A 23268-nucleotide genomic window follows, 5' to 3' on the forward strand; every position below is an offset into this window, starting at 1 on the left:
CCTCTGAAAAATAGCTTTGTCCAAGTGTAACCATTCAGGATTCCTCTGGAGTAACGTAATTCTCATTTTCTGGGGGATGTTGTCAACTGACCAGTTGAGAAAGGAAAATAATATAATCTAATACTCACATGGACTTGTCAAAGTTGCCAACTACACCAGGAGATTCACCAGGGGTTGGATAGCGGAAACAGGGGTTGTTGGCATTGCAGACAATTCCCTGAATCCAAGAAAGTGTTCCTGCAGATGGCATAGCTTTGTTTGGAAAGTGGCCTGTTGAAGTAAGGGAGAGAAAACCACAATGGGAAATGTCCTTTGGAGTCCTCATGGTCATCTCCCACTATTCCCCAATATGAACTCTTTTTTCTTCTGACCCAATCAGTCATGTCCTCCCCACAACACACTGTGTCCTCCCCATGATCAGGTCATACTGCTACACACACCTTGAAATGTCTCCCCCTTCCCCTTTTTATCAATTCAAATAGCTATGGAAGTCATAAACTCTGAAATGGAAATCTGTCTCAAAGGGAATTTAGAGATCATCTAGACTAGGGGTTCTTAAACTCTGTACTCCATTGGCACCCCTTCTTTTGAAGCCTCTGGACCTCTTTCCAGAATCAGGTTTTCAAATGGCATGAAATTTAATACATAAGATGACAAAAGAAACCAATTATATTAAAACAGTTATCAATTATATGTATATGTTAATACAAATGTATGTAGACATGTATGTGTGTGTGTGTGTATATATATATATATACACATATATATATATATATATACACACGTGTATATACATATGCATGCATGCACACAAGCTCATAGATGCTAGGTTAAAAATCCTTGATATAGACCAATCTCACCTCTTACTATTTGTGTAACCCCTTGGGAAAATTACCAAGTACTTTCTCCCTTACATGATGTCTACTCTCTTTCAAAGTCAACTTTGTCTCATTTTCTCCAAATTCCCACCCCCAGTTCACACTGATCCTTCCCTTACCTGTGCTCCTATAAAGCTCCCATATAGCACTTACAGTGTGAACCACACAGTGATGGTGACAACTTATATTTGTACCACATCTCAGTTACTGAGGACTTTCAGATACATTCTCTTATTGAATTCCCTTGGATGAGGAAATTGAAGCCCTCACCTGGTCAGCTTCACTATGCAGCCTTTCTTATAATGATTATGTGGGATCACAGAATTTGAGCTTGAAAGGACCTCAGAGATTTTCTAGTTTAGAGATGATGAAACAGAGGTACAAGTTACTTCCTCAAGGTTATTTTGGAGAGGGATGACCTCTCTAAATAATAGGTTATCTCCAAACATCATCGTAAAGAAACTACATGCAAACACTGCATATGAGAATTCAATATGGAAGAAGTCTGACATCGGCATAACCACCATGCTGGAACCCCCATTTCCAAGTTTCACACCATTTCCCAATGGCTATGCTTATGCAATGGATCAATATGCTGGTGACCACAGCTTTGCTCCTAGGCACCGAAAGTTAGAAGGCACTCACAGAGCTTTCAGTTCTTTGTCAGGCCAGAAACAACTGACCTTATCACTTAGTTAGCAAGAATAATGAGTTAAAATAGGAAGCTACCAGATAGTTCCCTTCCTCCTCCAGTGAGCTATTCCCTGGTCTGCAGGGAGTAGGCAGGGCGAGACATCCCAACCCACCAGAATTGGAGGGCTATTTTATACCACTTGCCCTGGGCTCTTTTACGTATTGCTTGATGTTAAGTACAAAACTGGCTAGTGACATCTCAGCTCTATATATTTAATTTAACCTACACTCAAGTCAAAAAGCATTTATTCAGCATCTACCATATGCCAGGCCCTGTGCTAAGTGCTGGGGATGAAAAGAAAGACAAAAAGACATCCCCAATTTGGAGGAATTTACAAAGGACAATGAGGGAAACAACACATAAGCAACTATGTGCAAGGAAGACATATACAAAATAAATTGGAGATAAGCAACAGAGGAAGGCACCATCATTAAGGGAGATCAGAAAAGGCTTCTTGCAGAAGACAGGACGGTAGCTGGAACTTAAAGGAAGCTCGCCAAGCCAGAAGGTGGAGTAGAGGAGGGAGAGCAGTTCAGGTATGGGGGGCATGCCAATAAAACTGTCCAGAATCAGGAGATGGAATGTCTTGTACAAGGAAGAATGAGGAGGCCGATGTCACTGAATTGTGCAAATAAGGGTGAATGAATGAGGTGTGAGAAAACTGGAAAGGTAGGAGAAGGCCACCCAGGTTATGAATCCCCAAACAGGGGATTTTATATTTACACCTGAGGTGATCAGAAGTCCTGGGAGTATAATGAATAATGGGATGACATGGTCAGGCCTGTACTTTAGGAATATTAATTTGACAGTTGAGTGGAGGATGGTGTGGGAGCAATTTAATTTAGGGAGCCTTACTAGCTTTTATCCTTCACCAAAAGCACTCAAGCCCCAGAATGTTTGAATTTGACAACTATTATAATGTTTTTCAGAATAGAAATTAAATAAAAGACTTCCTCCAAAACTGAACAATTTCCAAATAAAGAGAAACATCTAGGCCCAAATAATGAATGAGGGGATTACCCCCACATAGAACCATTAATTCTTTCCATGACAACAAGACATTGGAACAAAACATTATTACTGGGGCAGTCAGTTCTTTAAGAACAATGGTATAAATGGGTGATTAGTCAAATGATGTCACAGTAGAGCTTTGTGATTCGAAGGTGCGTTTGGTTAAGCATTGTTAACAATGTTATTAGGTAACAATGTTGGCTGAGAAAACCTAATACAGGTTATGGCTATAAATACCTACTTGGACCAGAAGTAATAAATAGCTTTTTCAACTGTTTCACTATCACTATCACTAAGGGGGTTACTAACTTCATTAGAGATCAGACTGGTTTAAAAAATAATAATAAATCCACTAATTGGTGAATATTCTCTACTTATATGTAAGGCAGTCCTTAGGTGGTTATGTAAGGGTTCGTGCTGTTTTAAGGCTTTTTGGTCTCCTGAACAACATAGCAAATTACATTAATATGAACTTGTCACAAATCCAAAACATGAAAAGATTTAAGAAACTTTCAGGTAAATTTGCAAATGACAGATTTTAACATGTTATCAGGAAGTAAGAAATGTTCTGGATGGACCCCTGGCCTTTTGAGGTCCTTGCCTTCCCATGACACATGTCATGGTGCCAATGTTCGAGGCAGAATTCTAGGCTGGATGGAATCATGTGACAGATCACACTCTTAAGTTCTTCATTCATTTAACAAATATTGATGAAGTACTATGTGGGGTAGTAGAATTTGGAATGAGAGAGTTTATATTTATTTAAATTCCACCTCTGCCTGTGTAATATTGTTTGTTTGCTTTTTGGTTAGGCAATGGGGTTAAGTGATTTGCCCAAAGTCACACAGCTAGTAAGTGTTATATGTCTGAGGCCGGATGTGAACTCAGGCTCTCCTGAATCCAGGGCTGGTGCTCTATCCACTGCGCCACCTAGCTGCCCCCAGCCTGTGTAATTTTGACAAAACACTTCAGCCACAATTTCAACAATACAATGAATGGGCTGAACAAGACCATCTGAAAGGTCCCCATTAGATGTTTTGAGGAATACAAAGTTACACACATTATCAAAAAAAGTACAAGGTAGTGTGTGATATCATACAAATGGTACAAATTATAGTTAAACAAGTGAAAAAAACCATGAACATAAAATCCCTGACTACCTTTTACAGCCTGCTTGATAAGCATTAGGACAAAGCATTGGCCAAGTCTATGGGCCAAGCCAATCTTTCCGGTTTAGAGGACAAGACTGTCATCTTTCAGAACTTATTAAAAATATAAGGAAAATGCATATCTAGTCTTTTTTTTTTTTGGCAACTTCTTTTCTTCCTCCATCTTTTCATACCTACCTAATTCCCTAAAGTTAAATGATTCCCACCATGGAAAACCTGTGAGATCTGAAATGCTTCTGCTCCTGGCTATGGGTTTATTTGAGATGGATAATCACTTTGCTTCCTGCTCAATTTGCATTCTATCATTTCGTGCCTCTTCTCTTCAAAATGATCCCCTGCCATCCCATGCTGCCCCCTGAAGAAAGGTAGCACCCACACCATGTATGAGCAAAGACTTGATTCTCAGGAGATCCCTGTGATCTTTCATTCCAACAGGGATTTAGTCGAGTTGAACATTGACTTGGGTCAGCTGCTTAATCTCCTCATAATCATGATGTTAAAGGAACACCAAACAAGAAATCTAACTGAGGTCAGCTGCCCCTGATCAGAAGATTTAGATAATCTGAATTGATATTTCGCCTAACAAGAAACTGGTTGCATCAAACTATGAAAGGGCACAAGCTGGGCACCAAGAGTCTCACGCAACACTAAGAAGCAGGGCCCTGGGGTAAGTCAACCAACTTCTCTAACTGGTAAAGCAAGACTCTTAATATATCCCCTCATACAATGGTATAGGGACTTGGTGTGAGGGTGACCTGAATTTAAATTCTGCACAAATCATTTAACCTCTCTGGGTCTGTTTCTATATTTGTAAAATGAGGATAATAGAAACCTGCCTCACAGGGTTGTTGTAAGGATCAAATGGAAAAACGCAAGTAAAGCACTTTGTAAACCTTAAAAGTCTATTTAAATGTGAGCTAATAATGGTTTCCAATGAAAATAATAGCTCACATTTACATAGCAGTTCAATATTTGCCAAGTGCTTGCTTCCCAAACATCCTGAGGGATAAGTAGTGCTACTATTACTATCCTGGTTTTTACACATGAAGATATTGAGTATCTAAGGCAAGTTTTGAACCCAGATCTCTCCTGACTCTAAGTTTAGCCTTCTTCCTACTATTCCATGAAACTTCTGAATTAACATCTACTGCCCATGAGCCATTCTATACAGAGAGATCATAGGACACAGTAAAGTCTTCTATGAACCCTTTATGGTACTGGCTCAAATAAAGAAATTTTTTATAGGGAGTTGTTTAATTTAACTCATGGGACCCAGAAAGCAACATGCACTTGGCAAGACTCACCCTAGTTCACAGCACTGCCCACTCACCCCAAAGGAGTATCTCTGACTAAACCAGATGAGATGGTAGATAAACCTCATTGTTTGCATGGATCAAAAAAGTATTATTTCTCTCCTACAAAAAATAATTTAATGTTTCAGTATTTCATAGAGGGTGTGGCTAGTTAAGTTGGTTAAAATATGAGGCAGCTAGATGGCATAGTGAATAGCGCACTGGGCCTAGAGTCAGGAAGACCTAAGTTCAAATCTGGCCTCAGATCATTTTCTAGCTGTGTGACCCTGGAAAAGTCACTTCACCCTGTCTGCCTCAATTTCCTCATCTGTAAAATGAGCTGGAGAAGGAAATGGCAAACCACTCAGTCATGACCGAACAGCAATAAATTTCACGGAGGGTGTGTGGCTAGTTAAATTGGTTAAAATGTGCCACTAATTAATGAGGCCACGGTCATGGGTTTGGTCATTTAATGAACCAGTTACCTTTACTTTATTCCATGACCACATCCTATACCCCTAACCCTCAGTCACCTACTACATGTGTATCACTGGTCACAAATGGAACCACAAATTGAGAAAATGGATTGATTCTCGAGAATAAGTCCACTACCGGAAAAAAAAATAAACCTCAAATCATATAGACTCCTATATGTTCTACAGTCTTCATAAACATCCCACCCCCCAGCAATGGATTTCTCTATCTCAACCAGGCTGAAAATGCAGAGGCCATTAAAGGCACAATCTTACTGCTGATCAACACAGAAATTTTGACTTACTCCATTTCCAACCCGGGTGAGTTCACCTTTTCTTGTGCAGCTTGGAGGGCCTCTGCTCCCAAGGAATCACCAAATTGATGTTGGACCTAGTGCAGACACCTGACCAGCTTTTAGCCTTATGCAAGCTCAGAGCTCCCAAACTCAGCCTCCCCCAGGGTCAGGGATTACTGGCATGTGCCACCACGCCCAGCTATCACCTTCCTTTTAGAAAATAAGTATATATTATGACAGATTTGCATCAGAGCCAACAGGGAAACATCCTTTGTTGTGGTTAAGTATGTTTTAAATAATGGTAAGACAAAACTGCCTACTTGAAATTTGAGCTTTAACACCTCAATCAAGCAGCATTATCTTATATCCCAATCATCAGAGTGCAGTGTTGCTTTCACTGTCACCACTCAAACATTGCTATTTTCCTTTCCGCTGAATTTAGGAAATCATATTTAGGGAAATGTTTCTACACCTTTTTTATAGTGATTAGAAATAATCTGATTTCTGCCATTTGTCATCAGAATCAGATGAAGATTGAAAGGTCAATCCCATTACACAGCTATCTCTGAAAGATTGCATTTCATGTGTCTAAGTGGGGAGAGATATACTTCCTATTTAAATGTTTGTCCTCTCAGCTAGAATATTTCTACAGCACTAATGAATGATCTTCTCTTGGCCAATGCAAACAGAGATAATCCAGGAGTGAGAGAGTGGAATTAACGTACTTTATAAGCAACAGCAGAGGTCAAAAGTCAACTCTAATGGGAATTTGATCTCCTAAACTGTGCTCTTTTGAGATTTTTTTTTTTTTGGTGACCCTGGTTTTCACCTTTAATTCTACGGTGGTAGTTTTCTAACTAAGCTCTCCTAGAAACAATTTAGTCCCTATGTAATAAGATTTCTCATTTTTATCAACTAGACATGAATTAGCCCCCCCTCTGTAATAAGAATTCTAATTTAATAGCAGGCATGAATTCAAAGCAGGGTAAGATGGGTACTCACATTCATGCTGTTCGTAGGGTGGATAGCTGAGTCGTACAGAAATCAATATGAAGAAGATAAATAGAGGCCAGGCCACTTCAAGCAATAACTGACACTGAAAAAAGGGAAAAGACACGGTATCAATGTTTTTTAAATCTTTAAAAATATTTATTGTATCCCTTTTGTCTTTACATCAGTCATTTCTGAGAAAAATGCAAAAATAAAAAATAAAATAAACTTCTCCCCCCTCTAGATTGAACCTCCCTGTCTTGTGACAAAGAAAAACAATTGTGTTCAGATACCATGTTTCTTTTTTTTCAGCCATTCCCCAATACACAGATCCTCACGTTATTTCTAGTTTTTATTTCTACTTTTTTTGCTATCACAAAGTACAACTATAAATATTACTGTACATAGGACACCTTCAGTCCTCATGCCCCCAATATCTGACATTCTTGGCTATTTCTCACTGTGGCTATATGTATAGGCAGTTTAATCACTTGCACAATTCCCATATTATATCCAAATGGTTGAACAAATTCATAGTTGCTTTGATTGTATATTAGTGTCCTTTTCTTCCCACAGATCCTCCAACACTGACTATTCTCATTTCTTATCATCTTTGCCAATTGGCAAGACATAAAGTAACATCTCAAGGTTGTTTTCAATTGACGTTGGTTTACAACTAGCAATATGGAGGACATATTTTCATATGGTCAGTAATAGCTTCAATTCTTCTTTTGAAAACTGTTTGTATCCTTTGACCACTTAACTTATCCATGACATTAACATCTGAAAAAGCAAAATAGTTTTTTTCTACAGCCCAAGACAAAGTAAAGTGGGAGTCGGACTAAGCTAAAGGAGTACCAGTAGAGAAAATTGCTCCAAAAACAACTGGGATGCCCACACAGTGCCTCACTGATTTCTGATCATCCATGGTAAGGGGGGGAATAATTGAAATCCACAAGATACAGCATGTGCACCTGAAGTTTTTTGCATAATCTGAAAGCCCCTCATCATGGAAAGTAGTTTCAATCAGCCCTAGAGACAAGCCCAAGAAGGGTTTGAGGACTCCTTGTACCCATCACAGCCTACAAGGTGCTGGACCATTGTATACATAAGCAAGCAAAACAAAAACAAAACAAAAAACAAAAAGTTGGATTAAAGGAAACATGGTTTCTGTAAAAGGAGAACATCCTTTACTAACCTACTAGAGCTCCTTCAAGCAAACCTGTGGTCAAATGGCTAAAATGAAAGCAACAGGAATAATTTACTTAAACCACTAATACTAGCTATCAAGTCCCATGAGGCTCTCTTGAATTCAGCCTATCATCACTAATCCTGGAAAGGTGGAGTGGAAAGAATCTAGGATCAGAAGAACTGGGCTCAAATACTACCACCATTACTTACCAGCTGTGTGACCTTGGGTAAGTCACTGTACTCTACATGTCAATAACCTCATCTGTAAAATGAAGAAGCTGGACTAGATGGTATTTAAGTTACTGTCTACTTCTAAATCTGATCCTCCAGACTTCATTATCTGTATGAAAATGTCCTATTGTCTTAGACTCTATGGACCCATCACAGCTATGGGTTTCTTTTGGTTAGTGGTAACTAAAAATGTAGTTAAGAGCCATAAAACTATGAGTACCACTGATTTCAAATTTTTAAAAGCCTCTGACAAAGTCCACATCAAAGCCTGTTTAAAAACTACTATTGTGGAACCTGGGAGAATAATTTTATCACAGAAAGCTTAGATGGACAGAAATAGGGACTGGGATAAAGTGGTGGCAATGTGTCTTAATTTCTGAACAAATAAGTGCTGATACGTAGAGTCCCCTTGAGATTAGGGATGGGATTGGTCTTCTAAAACATTTTTATTAATGATACAGAAGAATAATTATACAAAATCTCCAAGTTTCAAGATGACAGACACTAAGCTTTCTAGGGATTTAGTGAAACACTGTGTGTGTATACACATATACATATACACATACGTATATACACATATACATACACATACATATTATGTATGTATATATATCCTTGCAAACCTGAAAACACCATATAAACCAGAGGTTCTAGGATCCATTATCTTGGGTTTTTAAAAATATTTTGATAACTATTTCAATAAGCTATAATTGGTTTCCCTTGTAATCCTATGTATTTTATTTTATTTTATACATTTAAAGATATTATTCTGAGAAGTCCATAGACTTTACTAGACTACCAAAGGGGTCTAGGATACAAAAATGTCATTAACCTCTAATATAAATGCTAACTATTATTAACATTATTATTATTAAATGTCAAGTTTATCGGGATAAAATGTATAAAGATTGCACCAAACTATGATTTCATAAGGCAACAGAGCAGAACATGAACTCTAATGTGGATGAAATGCAAAGTAACACATTTAGGGGAAAACAATTCTATGGTTAAACATTAATAATGATAACATAATTCTAATCATTATTATTATTACAACTAGCATTTATATAATGCTTAATATTTGCCAGACACTGTTAAGTGTTTTATAATTATCATCTCATTTGATCCTCACAACAACCCTAGGAAGTAGGTTCTATTATTATCCTCATATTATAGATGAGGAAACTGAGGCAAACAGAGGTTCAGGATGTGCCCAAGGTCATTTATCTAAGTGTCTGAGGCTAGATTTGAACTCAGGTCTTTCCTGATGTCAGGCCAATACTGTATCCACTGTACCTCATATTGCAAGCACTAAGCCTTCATTCATGACATGAAAAGAGGAATCTGAGTTATTATTGACAGTTCTCAAGACAAACAAACAAAAAAGGGTCAAGTTTCCTCAAGAAAAAGGATTACTTTCCTCAAGAAAGTACTGGACACCTGGAAACAAAATGGCAGTATATCTACCTCTACCCAAAGTAACACAAACAGTTCTAATTTGCACACTTGAGGGGTTGTAATTCTGGAAAACATACCAAGTACTCTAGACAGTACCTGTTATCCTTGAAAAGTCTGGGCTGGCTTCACCTAGGAAAAGCTCATTCACACGAAGAAACAAAAAGTGTTGGAGAGTTTTCATTTTTTCTGATGGCCAACCCCCTCCTCTTTCCTTTTGTCTTTTCCTTTTTTCTTTTTGTTAAGCATTTATTTAATAAACCACATTGGAACTGCCTTGATTTCCAAAAAAGAAGACCTTAAACTGTCTGGTGCTAGGATATCCTGTACGCTTTTCAGCATTCTTCACAATGCTTTGTATAAGAGTGGGCACATGACAAGCATTCAGCACCTACTTGTTATTGACGATTAAAACTGGGATCCCAAGGGAATTGAACTGAAACTACCTGGTCTGGTATGTCTGAACCAGATGCAGCCCAGTGAGGAGAATGAATTCTCGGAAAGCCAATTAAAAGTAGGCCTCTCATCTAATCATCAAAGATAGTTTCCTTTTTTCTATCTTTTTCCCATACAAGATACCAACACTGGGTATGAGACAGCAGGGCAAAGTGGAAGACCCTCTGGCCTGGAGGAAGGAGAGATTTGGGTCTTTGTTCCAACTCTTGACACCTCCTAGGTGACTCTGAATAAGTCATTGAAACACTAGGCCTGTTTCCTCACCTATAAAATGGAGCTAATAACATTTTCACTACTTACCTCACTGAGCTGCTCTGAAGAAAGTGCTTTGTAATCCTTAAAGCACTGTATAAATGTGGGTTATTATATGAACTAGAGAATTTGGCCAAAAATCTTTAAAAAGGTAGAATACAAACATACTTGGAGGTAGCTATATAGATAGCTTTAAATCAAGGGTTGGAAACTTGGGGTCCATGGACCTCCAGAGAGTCCATAGGTAGATTTCAGATAGTCCATGAATTTGGATGGAAAAAACATAATATCTTTATTTCTATATAATTGGTTTCTTTTGGAAACCTTTACATTTTATTTAACATATTTAAAGATATTTTTCATAGAAGGGGCCCACAGGCTTCATCAGACTGTCAAAAGAGGGTCCATGACCCAAAGAAATGGTTTAAAAAAAAACCCCACTCTAAAGGTCAAGCTATCACCCTTGGCATTCTTGGGAGACCCAGAAAAGAAGGGAATACCTCCAGGGTACGAACAGAATACTTTTCTGAGTGCAAAGTTTTGGAGGGAGAATTTTTCCTTTCTTAAAGTTTTGCTGAGATATTTGGAACTTAAAACTACTCAACTTTTAAATGGGGAAACAAGAAAAGGCTAGTCTTTACAGTCATTCAACCAACTGGTGCTGACTAAAATTAGGATTTTAGATTCATCTAAACTGATTCCATGGCCTCAGGTAATTTACAGCTTTAGGGTTTTTCATAAATCTCCCCTATTTTCAGCCCTATAAGTTGGGACCATTGACTAGCTTGCCTCCACAGCTGACAGACTCTATATAGCATTGGAAAAATTTTGTCTCCCAAAGCTCCTTCTCGCTGAACATAATGTCCTTTGCCAAATGCAGGTCACAGGAGTTAAGATCTGTATCTGAAACAAGTTAGAATCCAAGTTACCATGTGTGTCTGAATCCTAAGCCTCTAAAATTAACTATCGACTTTCAACATATAAGACTAGTACCAGAGTGAGAAGGAAAGTCTATAGGTATTTATTTTTCAAAAAGCATCTCTTAAAATATGTGTTTGGTTTTTGTAAGAAGAACTATTCTAGATCTTTTCATCATCAAGATTTTCCATCTCTCAGTAAAATTCCTAAGTAAAGAACCATTATTCCTAAACTTTTTTTTAACCGGGGTAGAAAAAAAATCCACATTAGCAAATTAGGAAAAGACTACAAGTCTTCTTTTCATAAACCTTTAATACCACTTTCGTGTATACTCCACTTTAAATTTTAATTATTGGAGAAGGAGGCATGTGCAGGATAAAGGGGAGAGAAGAGAGATAGGGAATAAAAAGATCCTTTACAAAAGATATTCCCATCAGAATCATCACCAAGGCTAAACAGGAGGTATGAAGATAGGCCACACACTTTACATTTTCCCTACATATTTACTCTTTCTGTGTATAGACAAACCCGTTTTTTAGATCTCTGACCAAGAATTTATCACACTTAGACTGAAAGGAAATATGACGGTGCCCTGTTAACATCTCTCAAATTCAAGCCCACTAATTTTTAAGAGGAAAAAAAAACAAAAAAAAAACAAAAAAATTTTGTTTCCTCAACCACAGATTATCATTCTAATTCTAGTCAGCTACTTAAATGTTTGAGGTGATACAAAATGAGATTTGGATAGTGAGTGGGATTGGTTCAGTGTAAATTAATCTCCACTAGTGGAAAAATTAGCCAATGTTGATGTCCTACTGATGGTAGGGGTTAATACTGTCATCTTCATATGTGAAGAGAAGAGAATATTATATATACATAAGCATACACATGCTATGCTAACTTAATTCATTTGTTTATAAATTCACAAATGTGGGATTTCTGAAAAGCAATCCAAGTTTCCTGGTAGTTGCCTAAACCACCAAAAATTCCACTCAGTGAAAAGTAATTTTTTAAAAAATCATCAACATGAGCTACAGGCAAGTTTCTAGAAGTAATCAAATCACTGAAAGTTGTTTTGGAGTTGTAAAGAATCTTAGAGAACACCTGGTCCTTCACTTTACAGGAGGAAACTAAGGCTTAATTGGCTCTGTCTCCAAGGTAGCTAGTGACAAAGCCAGGATTCTGGTTTCCTGATTCCTTCTCCAGTGCCCTTTCCACCACCCCCATTTGGTGGCTTAATGTTTAGTTTCAAAAAGAAATATGGCGTATAAAAAATGGACCACAGATTACACAGTCTTCCAATGTCCCTTCTCTCTGTGTTTATTATAGCCTTTAATTAAGTTGTTTGTCAATAAAGCATGCTGAGAACACAAAAATCACAAAATCTCAGGAGTTAGAATCTATAGCATGGTGCAGGAGAAAAAGGGCTGGATTTGGAATCAGTGAACCTGAGTTCAGATGCCTACCCATATGACCTTGAGCAGATCACATTAGTGAGATTCAGTTCCTTATTTGCAGAATAAGAGCATTGCATTAGAACTAGATGACCAGCAAGGCCATTTCCAGACCTAAATTTATGATCCAATGATTAAAAATCCATTCTATAATATATATGACAAGTGGTTACCTAAACTTTGGCTGAAGACTTCCAATAAGAAAGAACCCTGTACCTCCCTAGACAACCCATTCTATAATTCTGTTCGGAAGTTTTCCTTACACAAAACCAAAAGCCACCTCTTCACAATTTCCACCCAGTGCTACTAATTCTGCCTTCTGGGGCAGAGAAGGATAAAACAAATCCCTCCTTCCATAGGATACTTCAAATACTTGTTATTTCTTAAATACTTAGAAAAGTTCCTCAATTTATGGGCAAGGGTGTCCTCTCCACCAGGAGGATCACAACTCCCCCACACCTTGGTAGTTAGTCTTCATCTGTTGCTATAGGCAAAAAAAAAAAACACCTTTTAGGTCAACCTTTTGATCATAATGAGCTTCAGTATTTAGCTGGGCTTCTTCTCAGATGACAGATACACAATCCATCACCACATGCCTACTTGAAGGCTTTGCAGCTTGGTAACACCCAACATACCTTGAACTCTAAGAACCCAGGCTCACCTCCATGCCAGCATGAGGCAGCAGATAATTTAATAAAGGTAGTCTAATAAAGAAAAATCAGAATTGTGACTCAGAACTCATTTTTATAGGCACCATCACTCCTGAATCCATTTTTTAAGCCTTTCTTAATAAAGAAAGTAGAAAAGAGAGCGCAGAAAGAACTACTTGGTATAACTTAAGACAACAAAAAAAGGTACTAGCTGTCCATGTGCTGTCCCTATTAATAAAATAGTTTGCTTTTATATTGCACTTTAGATAGAGCATTTATTTAGTGCTTTCTATGTGCTGGGCACTGGGCTAAGTGCTGGGGATACAAAACAAGCAATCACGATAGTCCCTACCTTCAAGGAGTTTATATTCTAATGAAGGAAGATAGAACATAATAGGAGAGAAAATAAAATTTCCTCAACACTATTTTACAGATGAGGAAAAATAATAACATTTATGTAGTGTTTAAAATACTTTTCTCATAACATCCCTACGTTGTAGGTAGTACAAGCATTATTAGTCCTATCTTACGGATAAGGAAAAAAATAACTCACGTTTACATAATGATTAAAGATTTGCAAAATATTTTCCTCACAACTCTCCATCCCCATAAGGGGAATAGTATTTTTATTATTATTATCCCAATCTCAAAGAGGTAGTAAGGCATAGTAGATCAAGAAAGGGTCTCAAAGCCAAGAAGACTCCGGTTTAAGTCCTATCTCTGACACATACTAGCTCCCAAACATAAACACTCCCAAAAAACTGGTTTCCTGATTCTTTCTTCAGTGTTCTTTCTACCACCTCTTAAGTTACCAACCAGCATTGGCAGAGGGAGTTTCCTCCCCACCTAGGAGTTCCCCAGACCAGCAATTCTCAAAAAACCACTAGGGGTTCCTGAGTCTCTTTCAGGAGATCCTCGAGGTCAAAACTATTTTCATAATAACACTGAGACATTTTAATTTTCTGATTAGGTAGATATCAATAGATAGAACCCATATAAACAATAATTTTTAGAAGTGTAAAGAGGTTCTGAGACCAGTAAGTTGTAGAACCACTACCTTGGCCCTATGAAAGCACAGATGCAATCCCAGTCCGTATCCCTAATGTAATTTCAATGATGGAGAAACTATAATTCAGTAATTAAATGACTTGCTCATGGCTAGATAGCTAATAAACGTCAGGATACGAACCTGGAGCTCTGCTGACACCAAGCACAGAATCTTCTATGATATGCCACATTGCTTCTTAATTCCTATCCCAGGGGTGGGGAACCTGCAACCTCAGGGCCACATGTGACCCTCTAGGTGCTCAAGTGTGGCCCTTTCATGACAATCAAAAGTATATTCAGTCCTCAAAATTCACACCCTTTTTACTGCCTAAAAACAGAAAGTAGATCTGACCACTCTAACTAAAACCATATCTATGTTTAATAGCTTCTACCCACACATGAGAGCAATTACTCTGGACCCAAACTGAGCTTTGCACCCAAATTTCACAATTGCAATTGCAATGTACTGTTGGGAGGAAGACGAGAAACTGAAACCTCTACTTACTAATGACTCCCCTTGTGTGCTCAGGAGGGAGAACGGTAAAGTTCCTGGAAGAAACCCATACCTGAACAATAACCTGACCTTGGTGAAATGGAAAAGATTCTGATTTTGGATTCAAAAGCTTGAGGTTCAAATTCCAGCTCTGACACTAATTATCTGAGCAATTTTGAGCAAGTATTCTCCCTTCCCTGGGTCTCAATTTCTACATCTGTAAAATGAAGAGGTTGGACTATATATATAATCCTGAAGGTCCCTTTCAGCTCCAAACTCCTACAAGGAAACAAAAGTGGCATGGCTGGCGTAGTACTCAGGGCTTTTTAATTGAATATCCTCCTCCTGGTACCATAGCTCATGGCTCGTATAGTAATCATTATTAGCAGGTTACTAAGCCTTGGGGAAGAAAGCAGAAGAAAGTAATTAAAGTCTTCCTACAGAGACCTTCACTGAAAGGTAACTAATGAACCATTACAACAATTACAAACCCTCTATCTGTCTGAAACGGTCCACTACAAACAGGCAGAGTTGGCCTTACTCGGGTGAACTAATGAAACAACTAAGAGATACCCCAGAAGATTCACATAGTACAAGAAATGCAAGCCAATTGTCCTTTCTTCCTTAGTGCATTCAAGAACTGAGAGACCATCAGTCATTGCTAGCATTCATGATGTCAAGTAGCCAACCACCTTCAACCCAAGGACAACTTTATATGCTCCATGTCCACTAGGTGAACAATCAATCAATAAATATTTATTAAGCGCCATTATATGCCAAGGACTGTTCTAATCAGTGAGAATACAAAGAAAGGCAAAAGACAGTCCCCTGTTCTCAAGGAGCTCACAGTCCAAATAGAGGGGACAGCAAGCAAACAACCATGTACAGATGTGATATATGCTGGATAAATTACAAATAAATAGGAGGAAGGCACTAGAATTAAGGGGGAATCACAAAAAGCTTCCTGTAGAAGGTGGGACTTAAGGTGGAATAAAAAAGCCAGTGTAAATGGCCAGAGTTGCAAGATTGAATGTCTTGTTTGAAGAACAGCATGGAGGACAATGTCAATGAACCTGGGAGAGCGAGGTATAAAAAACTGGAAAGGTAGAGGAGAGGCAGGTTATGAAGAGCTTTTAATGACAAAAAAAAAATGTTATATTTGATCTTGGAGGTGATAGGGAGTCACTGGAGTTTATTGACTGGTCAATAAACTGTACCTTAGGAAGATTGCTTTGGCAGATCTTGGATACTAGGCCTTCATGTCAACAAACTGATTTTCTCAGTTATAAGAAGTCCCTCCCACCAATAAAGACTGCCAACCTATTGACAATTTAATAGATAAATTTTTAGGGAGTTGCCTAAAGCTCAGAGACTAAGTGACTTGCCTTGTGGTCACTATTATGCATCTCTCCCTAAATAAGAACCCAAATATTCCTGACTCCAAAACCGGTATTCTATGCATTATAAAGTATAATGAAAAAAAAGAATTGAAATATCTCATTTAAGTCTCCCAACAGTCAATCAAATTAACAAGCATTTAAGTACCTACAAGGTCCTAGGGCCTATTCTAGGACTAGAGATACAAATATAAAAGTAAAACAGTTCCTGCCCTCAGGAATGTAAGTTCTCCCTCATCTGACAGAGGAGGAAACTGAGGCCCAACAAGGTAGATTCACTTGGAAAACAACCAAAACCCAAGTCTCCTGTTTCTTTCCATTACACCATGATGTTTCAGCTCTTTCAAAAAATGTCACTCCACACACACAAGCCTACAAAAACATCCCTTCTGTAATAAGGCCACTATTAAGCTAAGAAAAGAGAAGCTCCATTTGCTAGGCCAGTGGAGGATGGAAGACACCGGAAGATAAGATTCCTTCCTCTTCCACTCCATTAACTCTAGGCAATTGTTTCCCTGTGACTGGGTGTTCTCCATATTCTTTGTTCCTTGGTGGAAAAGGCCTGGGCCTGGGCCTGGGAGTGAAAGGGGGTTAGAAAGTCAACTCTGGGAGCAGCTAGGTGGTGTAGTGGATAGAGCACCGGCCCTGGAGTCAGGAGGACCTGAGTCCAAATCCGGCCTCAGACACTTGACACTTACTAGCTGTGGGACCCTGGGCAAGCCACTTAACCCCATTGGCTAGCCTCCCCCCCCCCAAAAAAAAGTCAACTTTGCTACTGACTTTCTGCATTCCCTTGAGCAGGTTGGTAACTTCCCTGTACCTAAATTTTATCATCTAAAAAATCAGGAGACTAGATTAGATGGTAAAATGAGGGGATCCCTCCTAGGTCCCAGTCTAATATTCCATGATATTGCAGGAGCATTATAGCTTGACACTGCTTTGTGGAAGATTAAAATGGCAGCACTATCTTACTAGGGTAAGAACAGGCCACCAGACGGATGCTGCCCCCTTAAATAGACTTGACAAAAAGTTTGTTCCTATGGTACACAAGCTCCCATCTCCTCTCCTAACTACCTCTCTTTTTCTGAACCATTTCCTCTGTAAAGCCTTCCCTAAGGGCTCCAGCACACTGAACTCCTATCCCGTTATTCCCAACTAGACTGTGACCCCCTCAAGGGCAGGCATCATGTTGCCTGCATTTTGCATCCCATTTTCGAAGGAAATTAATTATATTCACTTCATATGGAATCCAAAGGAAAGTCAAATGAATCTTATGACACTGTTAAAAAGGTATAGATACATTTTTGTGAGTATTAAATAAGGTGAAATCCCTTGATGACACCAGTGTTCTGCTGGAGAGAGGAGTGATTAGCAGTTGTGTTCTGGATAATGAATGCTATAAAGGTGGGGCAGTGGATAAGGCGCTAGTCTGTTAGTCAAAAAGATCTGAATTCAAATCCCGCCTCAAACACTCACTAGCTGTGTGACCCTAGGCAACTCACTTAACTTCTCTTAGTATGGAGATAATAACACCTACTTCACAGACTTGTGAGGATCAAATGAGTTGTTGTTTGTCCTTAATGTATATAAAATGCTTTACAAACCTTAACCTTAAAGTGATACATAAATGCTAGACATTATATTAAAGCTTTCCAATCTATAGCTGTTACATTAATTCAGATAATATATAACCCATATATGGGTATATGTATATATGTGTATATGTGTATATGTGAATCCATTTAAAAACCTGTTTATAGAAGAATCTGCTTATATTAAGAACCTGGTTCTAGACTCCAGAATATAGCATAGCATCACAGATTTAGAGCTAAAAGGACCTTACAAGGCCATGGAATCCAATCCCTTCATTTTACAGACTAGGGCACTAAAACTCTGTGAGGTTAAATCCCTGTTCAGAGCGACAGAGAGAGTTAAGCACCTTAAGCAGGATGCAACTTCAGATTTCCCTGACTCGAAGTCTGGTGTTCTACTATCTCCCCTAGCTGTCTCATCCTCAACAAATGTTTACAGAGCACCTGGGATGTGCAGGGCATTGTACTAAGAGCTAAAGACGGAAAGAGATAAAAGACCTGATCCTTGCTCTCATGGACGTTACAATTTAGCTAAGGAGACATGAATTGAGTAAAGCTACACATAAGAGGTAAACCTGACCTGGACCTCCCAGGAAGAATAAACATTAAACAGGTGTGGAAAAGAAAGAAAGACATAAACAGAAGTACTTGAGGAACAATGAGTAGATAAGCTGGTGCGGAGTAAAGGGTTTATGTAGGATGCTATGAGAAATTCCTTTGGAAAAGTAGGTAGAAGCCAGCTTATGGAGATTTATCACGAGCCCTTAAAAGTTTCTCACCAAGCCTGTGGGTCAATGCAAAAGCACTGCATTTGGAGTTCAAGGATCTGGGTTCAAACCTTAGCTGTATTATTTATTATTCTATGTAACCTTAGGCCACTCAGCCTCAAAGATCTGTTTTCTTATCTATAAGATGAGGAATTTGGTCCAGACCAAAGAACTTATAGTTAAGGTCCTTTCCAGTTCTAAACCCTGTTTATTGAAAAATTATGTTTTAAGAGGACTAGTTCTGAGAGCTTTGGCTAGGAACTAAGAAGTCATTAGCAATGGTGCAGGTACTGTGTGAGAAGATTAGGAAGAGGGTAGTGACAATAAAAATGGAAAGAAAAGTATAGAGGTGAAAGACATTTTGACAGGAAAACAGGCAAGACGTGAAGACTGACTAGATATGGCAGGAAAGGGAAGAGTCAGCGATGATTCCAAGGTTTAGAGTCAGATGATTACAGAACAATGGTAGACCAGCTGATAAGCATCAATACGATATATTAGAAAGAGCAATAGACTAAGTCAAGAGAAAGAGCAATAAACTGAGATGAGACCTCGGTTTTAATCTCCCCATCTCTGCTACTAGGGGTGACCACATCACTGACTCTCCTTGGTACTCAATTTCCTCACCTTTAAAATGAGAAGGTTGGATTAGATGGCACCCAATGACCCTTCTAGTGCCAGTGGCAAAAACCACTGTGGGCTAATGTTCCAAAGAGCTGGCCTATAGCCTTAATTAGCACTCAGAAGCAAATAGAAAATTAACAAACACAGCTGGTCTAGAAATACCCATTTACTAGCACAGAAATGTATGCTTCAGCAATGGCCAGTTTCAAAACCTGTAATGAGTACCTGTCCCCTGTAGCAAGATCATCCCAATTTCTGTGGCCACAGAGGCATCCACGTTCCCTCCTCATGAAGTCCCTTCCTCTACTGACCAACAAGAAGATTTATCAGTTATTACTCAAGAAAACACAAGAGGAACTCATCTCAACTACCAAAAAAAATACTGCTCCTTGCTAGCTATGTGACCTTAGGCATATTACTTAATGTTTCTGGGCCTGTTTTCTTATCTATAAAATAAGCAGAAAATGAGAAAATGGGGGGGTCAAACTAGATTGCCTCTAAAGTCCCAGCCAGCTCTTAAATCTATGATTCTGTATTTCTCCAAGCTTATGTTTCTTTTGGGGGGACACTAGGGCAAACACATTGAGGGGAAAACCTCCCAAAAAGAGTAACAAATGGATGCTTACTGTTTGCCTTCTTCGGAAAGTAAAGTTCTTCCAAAGCAGCAGTCCCAGCTGAGACCAAAAGGCCATCTTTCCTCAGCACACACCCACAGCTCCCCTCAGCCAGGCAGAGAGTGGAGGGAGCGAGGCAGCACTGGGCAGGGACACTGTGGCTGGTCATTAACTGGAAGATAAAAGGGAGATTGTGGTCAGTCGTTTTAGCATATTAGAGCACCAATGAGGTCTGTTTCCTCAGCTTTTTCCCCCAGAGACTTCCAACTCCCCAGTCTTAGTTGAGATACTTATTTAAATAGCCATGAACTCTCAATCTTCAGTAATCACTATCTGAACAAAACAGCGCTTTCAATATGATCAATGGGATGTAATACTAGTCCTAATAATACTAATCCAAGTGTTTTTAAAATATAATAATAAACAGTAATAAAATTATAGCAATAATGAAAAATAATAAAAATAACTAAAAAGGTATTTTAGGGCTTTAAATGAAAAGTAACTGATGAAAACATACTTGGGCTTGGGACTACAAACAATCAACAATGGGGAAAATGAGCATATACTATAGTGGATAAAGAGTCACTCATATAGGCTGTGTGACCCTGGGCAAGTCACTTAACCAATTATTAATGTTCTATTCAACTCTGCAAGACTATATATAACTCACAGAGAAGAAGCAGCTCTGAATTGGTTCTCAGTGGGAGCTCTCATGAAGTCACAAAGAAGAGAAGAGAAGAGGAAAAAGAAGAGGGAAGGGAATGTGATGGGCAGGGCCGTTATAGGTATGATTTCTAAGATAAAAGAGGATCCCCACTGTTCACTACCTCATTCAGAGAAAGTTAACAGCATTCAACAAAACACTTGAGATGTACAAATGTGAAGAACTACTATTTTTACTTTTTTTCTCAAATTAAATGGTTTATTAAGAATTTAATATGCATACTTGATTAATCAACTAAACTTGCTCAGGAAGCACAAAGAACCTTCACTCTGGAATCAGATGACCTAGGTTCATATCTGCCCTCTGAAATTTACTAACAATGTAGCCTTTGGCAATTCCTTCAACTCCCTGGACCTCAGTTTCCTAATCTGTAAAATGGGAGGTTGAAACTGGCATCTGAATTTCCTTTCAGCTCTAAGGATTTTTGTCCTGAGCTCAAGTAGCAAGTTCTGTTTCATGAGACCCTCAGGTGGCCAAGCCTTTTAACCTCTCAGTGTCAAGGTAACTCTTTAAGACAGTGAGCTACAGAACAGTTACAGATATGCAGTGAAAGCAATTTTCACATCAGGACAGTACCCTACATTGGTGGAATCAAAAGTTCAAAGGTTTTTAATTAATTAATTTCAATATGTAACGCATCATAATAATTTTTCAGTCACTTTCTCTAGGTCCTTGTCAAGATTATTGTCCAATCATGCTCACTCCTTTTTCCTCTTACATGGCTATAATGTGTGCTCCATTCTTTTGGTTCTGTTTTTTTTCCCCCTTCAATGCAGCATTTTTGCACAGAGCCCTTCCCAGATGTCTCTGCAGTCCTCTATGTGTTGCACTTTATTGCATTTATTAGGACCTGTTTCTTTTTTTCAAATCACTCACCTAGCTAATTTCAAAAGAGGAGGCAGAATCTTAGACAGAAAAATGGAAAATAAAGGGGAAAGCTAATTAATCCTATATCAGATTATATTTCATTGTTAGAAAAAAGTTAAAATGCTAACTGGTTTCAGAATAATGGGGCTAGAGTCTCATCCTATGAAGTTCTGTAAGGAATGCTAAGGCCCAAAGTATATCCCTTAGAGGTAAAGAAGACAAGCTCTGTAAGAAAGATACTATAGTCCAGGTACATTAGTCAGATTCTCCTAATTGATAATCCATTTTTAGACACAAATGAGATGCTTTCAGAAGCCAAATGAATGCTTTTAGGTGTCTTAAGGTAACATTTAGTAGAAACACTCTATTTTATGATGGATTTTCAGCTGTTTTTTAAATCTCCCTAATTTGAAGGGAGCAATTTGAGTTCTCCCTGACAGAAAAACACCCTTAGATATTGTCTTCTAATCTATGACCTTAGATATTGTCTTAGAAACTGCATTCAACTGGGTCTCCAGCTTCAAAAATGCACTAAGGGACAAGGAAGGAAGAAAACTAAGCTATGTAAATGCCCAAGAGTGGTGGCCCCTTGAGGGAATCCCAAATACGTAAATGTAAATCTCATTCTCCCACAGAGGAAATAGAAATAAAGAGATGACCAGACAAATAGACATAGAACATTCATTAAGCGCTTACTATGTTCCAGGCACTGTGCTAAGAGCTTTGAGGGATGACATGGCAAATCTGGTCAGAAGAAAATAAACCAGGTTCTTTTTGGTCAATGTCTTTCTAAAATGAAATAGCAATACCCTCCACCAAAGTCTTATTCGGATGTCTTACTCCAGCCAAGAGGTGATCTTGGATTCACAAGAGCTGTTCCAGTACATAAAAACTCTTTAGAGGTCTAACCAAAGCAGAAAGGCTTTGAGCATGGCTGGGTCTGTCATCTTAGGCCAACCCTACCTAGGTGCATCACTAAAGTACTGGCCACCTGGTGACAAAATACTGAACCACAGCAACTCAAAATGACTTATCTTCCACAGCATGGACAGTATTTGATGCAATCACCAATCCGTGAAAGATTAAAGAGGACTGCCAATTCTCTAAACACTAGTAGTCCCTTTCCACTCCATATTCTACTTTCTTACATAGCAAAAATACTTCATTTCCTGCTGAGAAGATAAGGTCAGAGCATATAGGACTCAATGCCCTGATCTGGCTCAGAAATTTCCCTGGGAAGTCAGGAAGGGTAACTGTACCCTCAAAAGCATCCTCATCTATTGGACATGGTCTCTCACACCATTCTGGAAGGTAGCAAATCAGTGCAGAGGAAAACCATTCAAAGAGAGAAGCGCTGCCAACACAAGAGCTGAAGGTTTGAGGAACGAAGGCCAATGTGGGATTTCCACATCAGTTTTCCAAGGAAGCGAATGAACAAATAAACACACAGAAGAAAAAAAAGAAAAAAAAAAGCTTGTATTGTATGTCATCTTTCCCAACATTCCCAAGGCTAGTAACTCAATTCCACCCTTACGTACCAATTCCAGTTACTTGTTGGAAAGTGCTGTTTTTCTTTATTGGGAAAAACTGAACATAGTACGGTAGTTCTGCACAGACTTAATGGTCACACAAAGGAACCCAAGAAGTCATTCGGACTTCAGAAAAGAGGCCTATGGCAATGAAAGTTAATGATAACCCTGGGTCTGCAGTGACTAGTTTTCCCAATCTAATTC

General features: G+C 38.7%; 1 protein-coding gene across 1 annotated transcript in view; it reads right to left on the reverse strand.

Annotated features, from left to right (window-relative positions):
* Positions 1-23268, reverse strand: part of ABCA1 (ATP binding cassette subfamily A member 1) — a 161060-nt gene that overhangs the window by 115186 nt on the left and 22606 nt on the right. The window contains exons 2-4 of the mRNA XM_027859777.1: positions 19957-20116; positions 6816-6909; positions 129-270 (exon numbers count right to left, since the gene is read on the reverse strand). Of these exons, the coding sequence (XP_027715578.1) occupies positions 129-270; positions 6816-6909; positions 19957-20022 (302 nt within the window). The 5' untranslated portion in view covers positions 20023-20116. The remainder of the gene's footprint in view (positions 1-128; positions 271-6815; positions 6910-19956; positions 20117-23268) is intronic.

This window comes from Vombatus ursinus, unplaced genomic scaffold (assembly GCF_900497805.2).
Source record: "Vombatus ursinus unplaced genomic scaffold, bare-nosed wombat genome assembly UNPS02014171.1, whole genome shotgun sequence".
Taxonomy (NCBI): Eukaryota; Metazoa; Chordata; class Mammalia; order Diprotodontia; family Vombatidae; genus Vombatus; species Vombatus ursinus.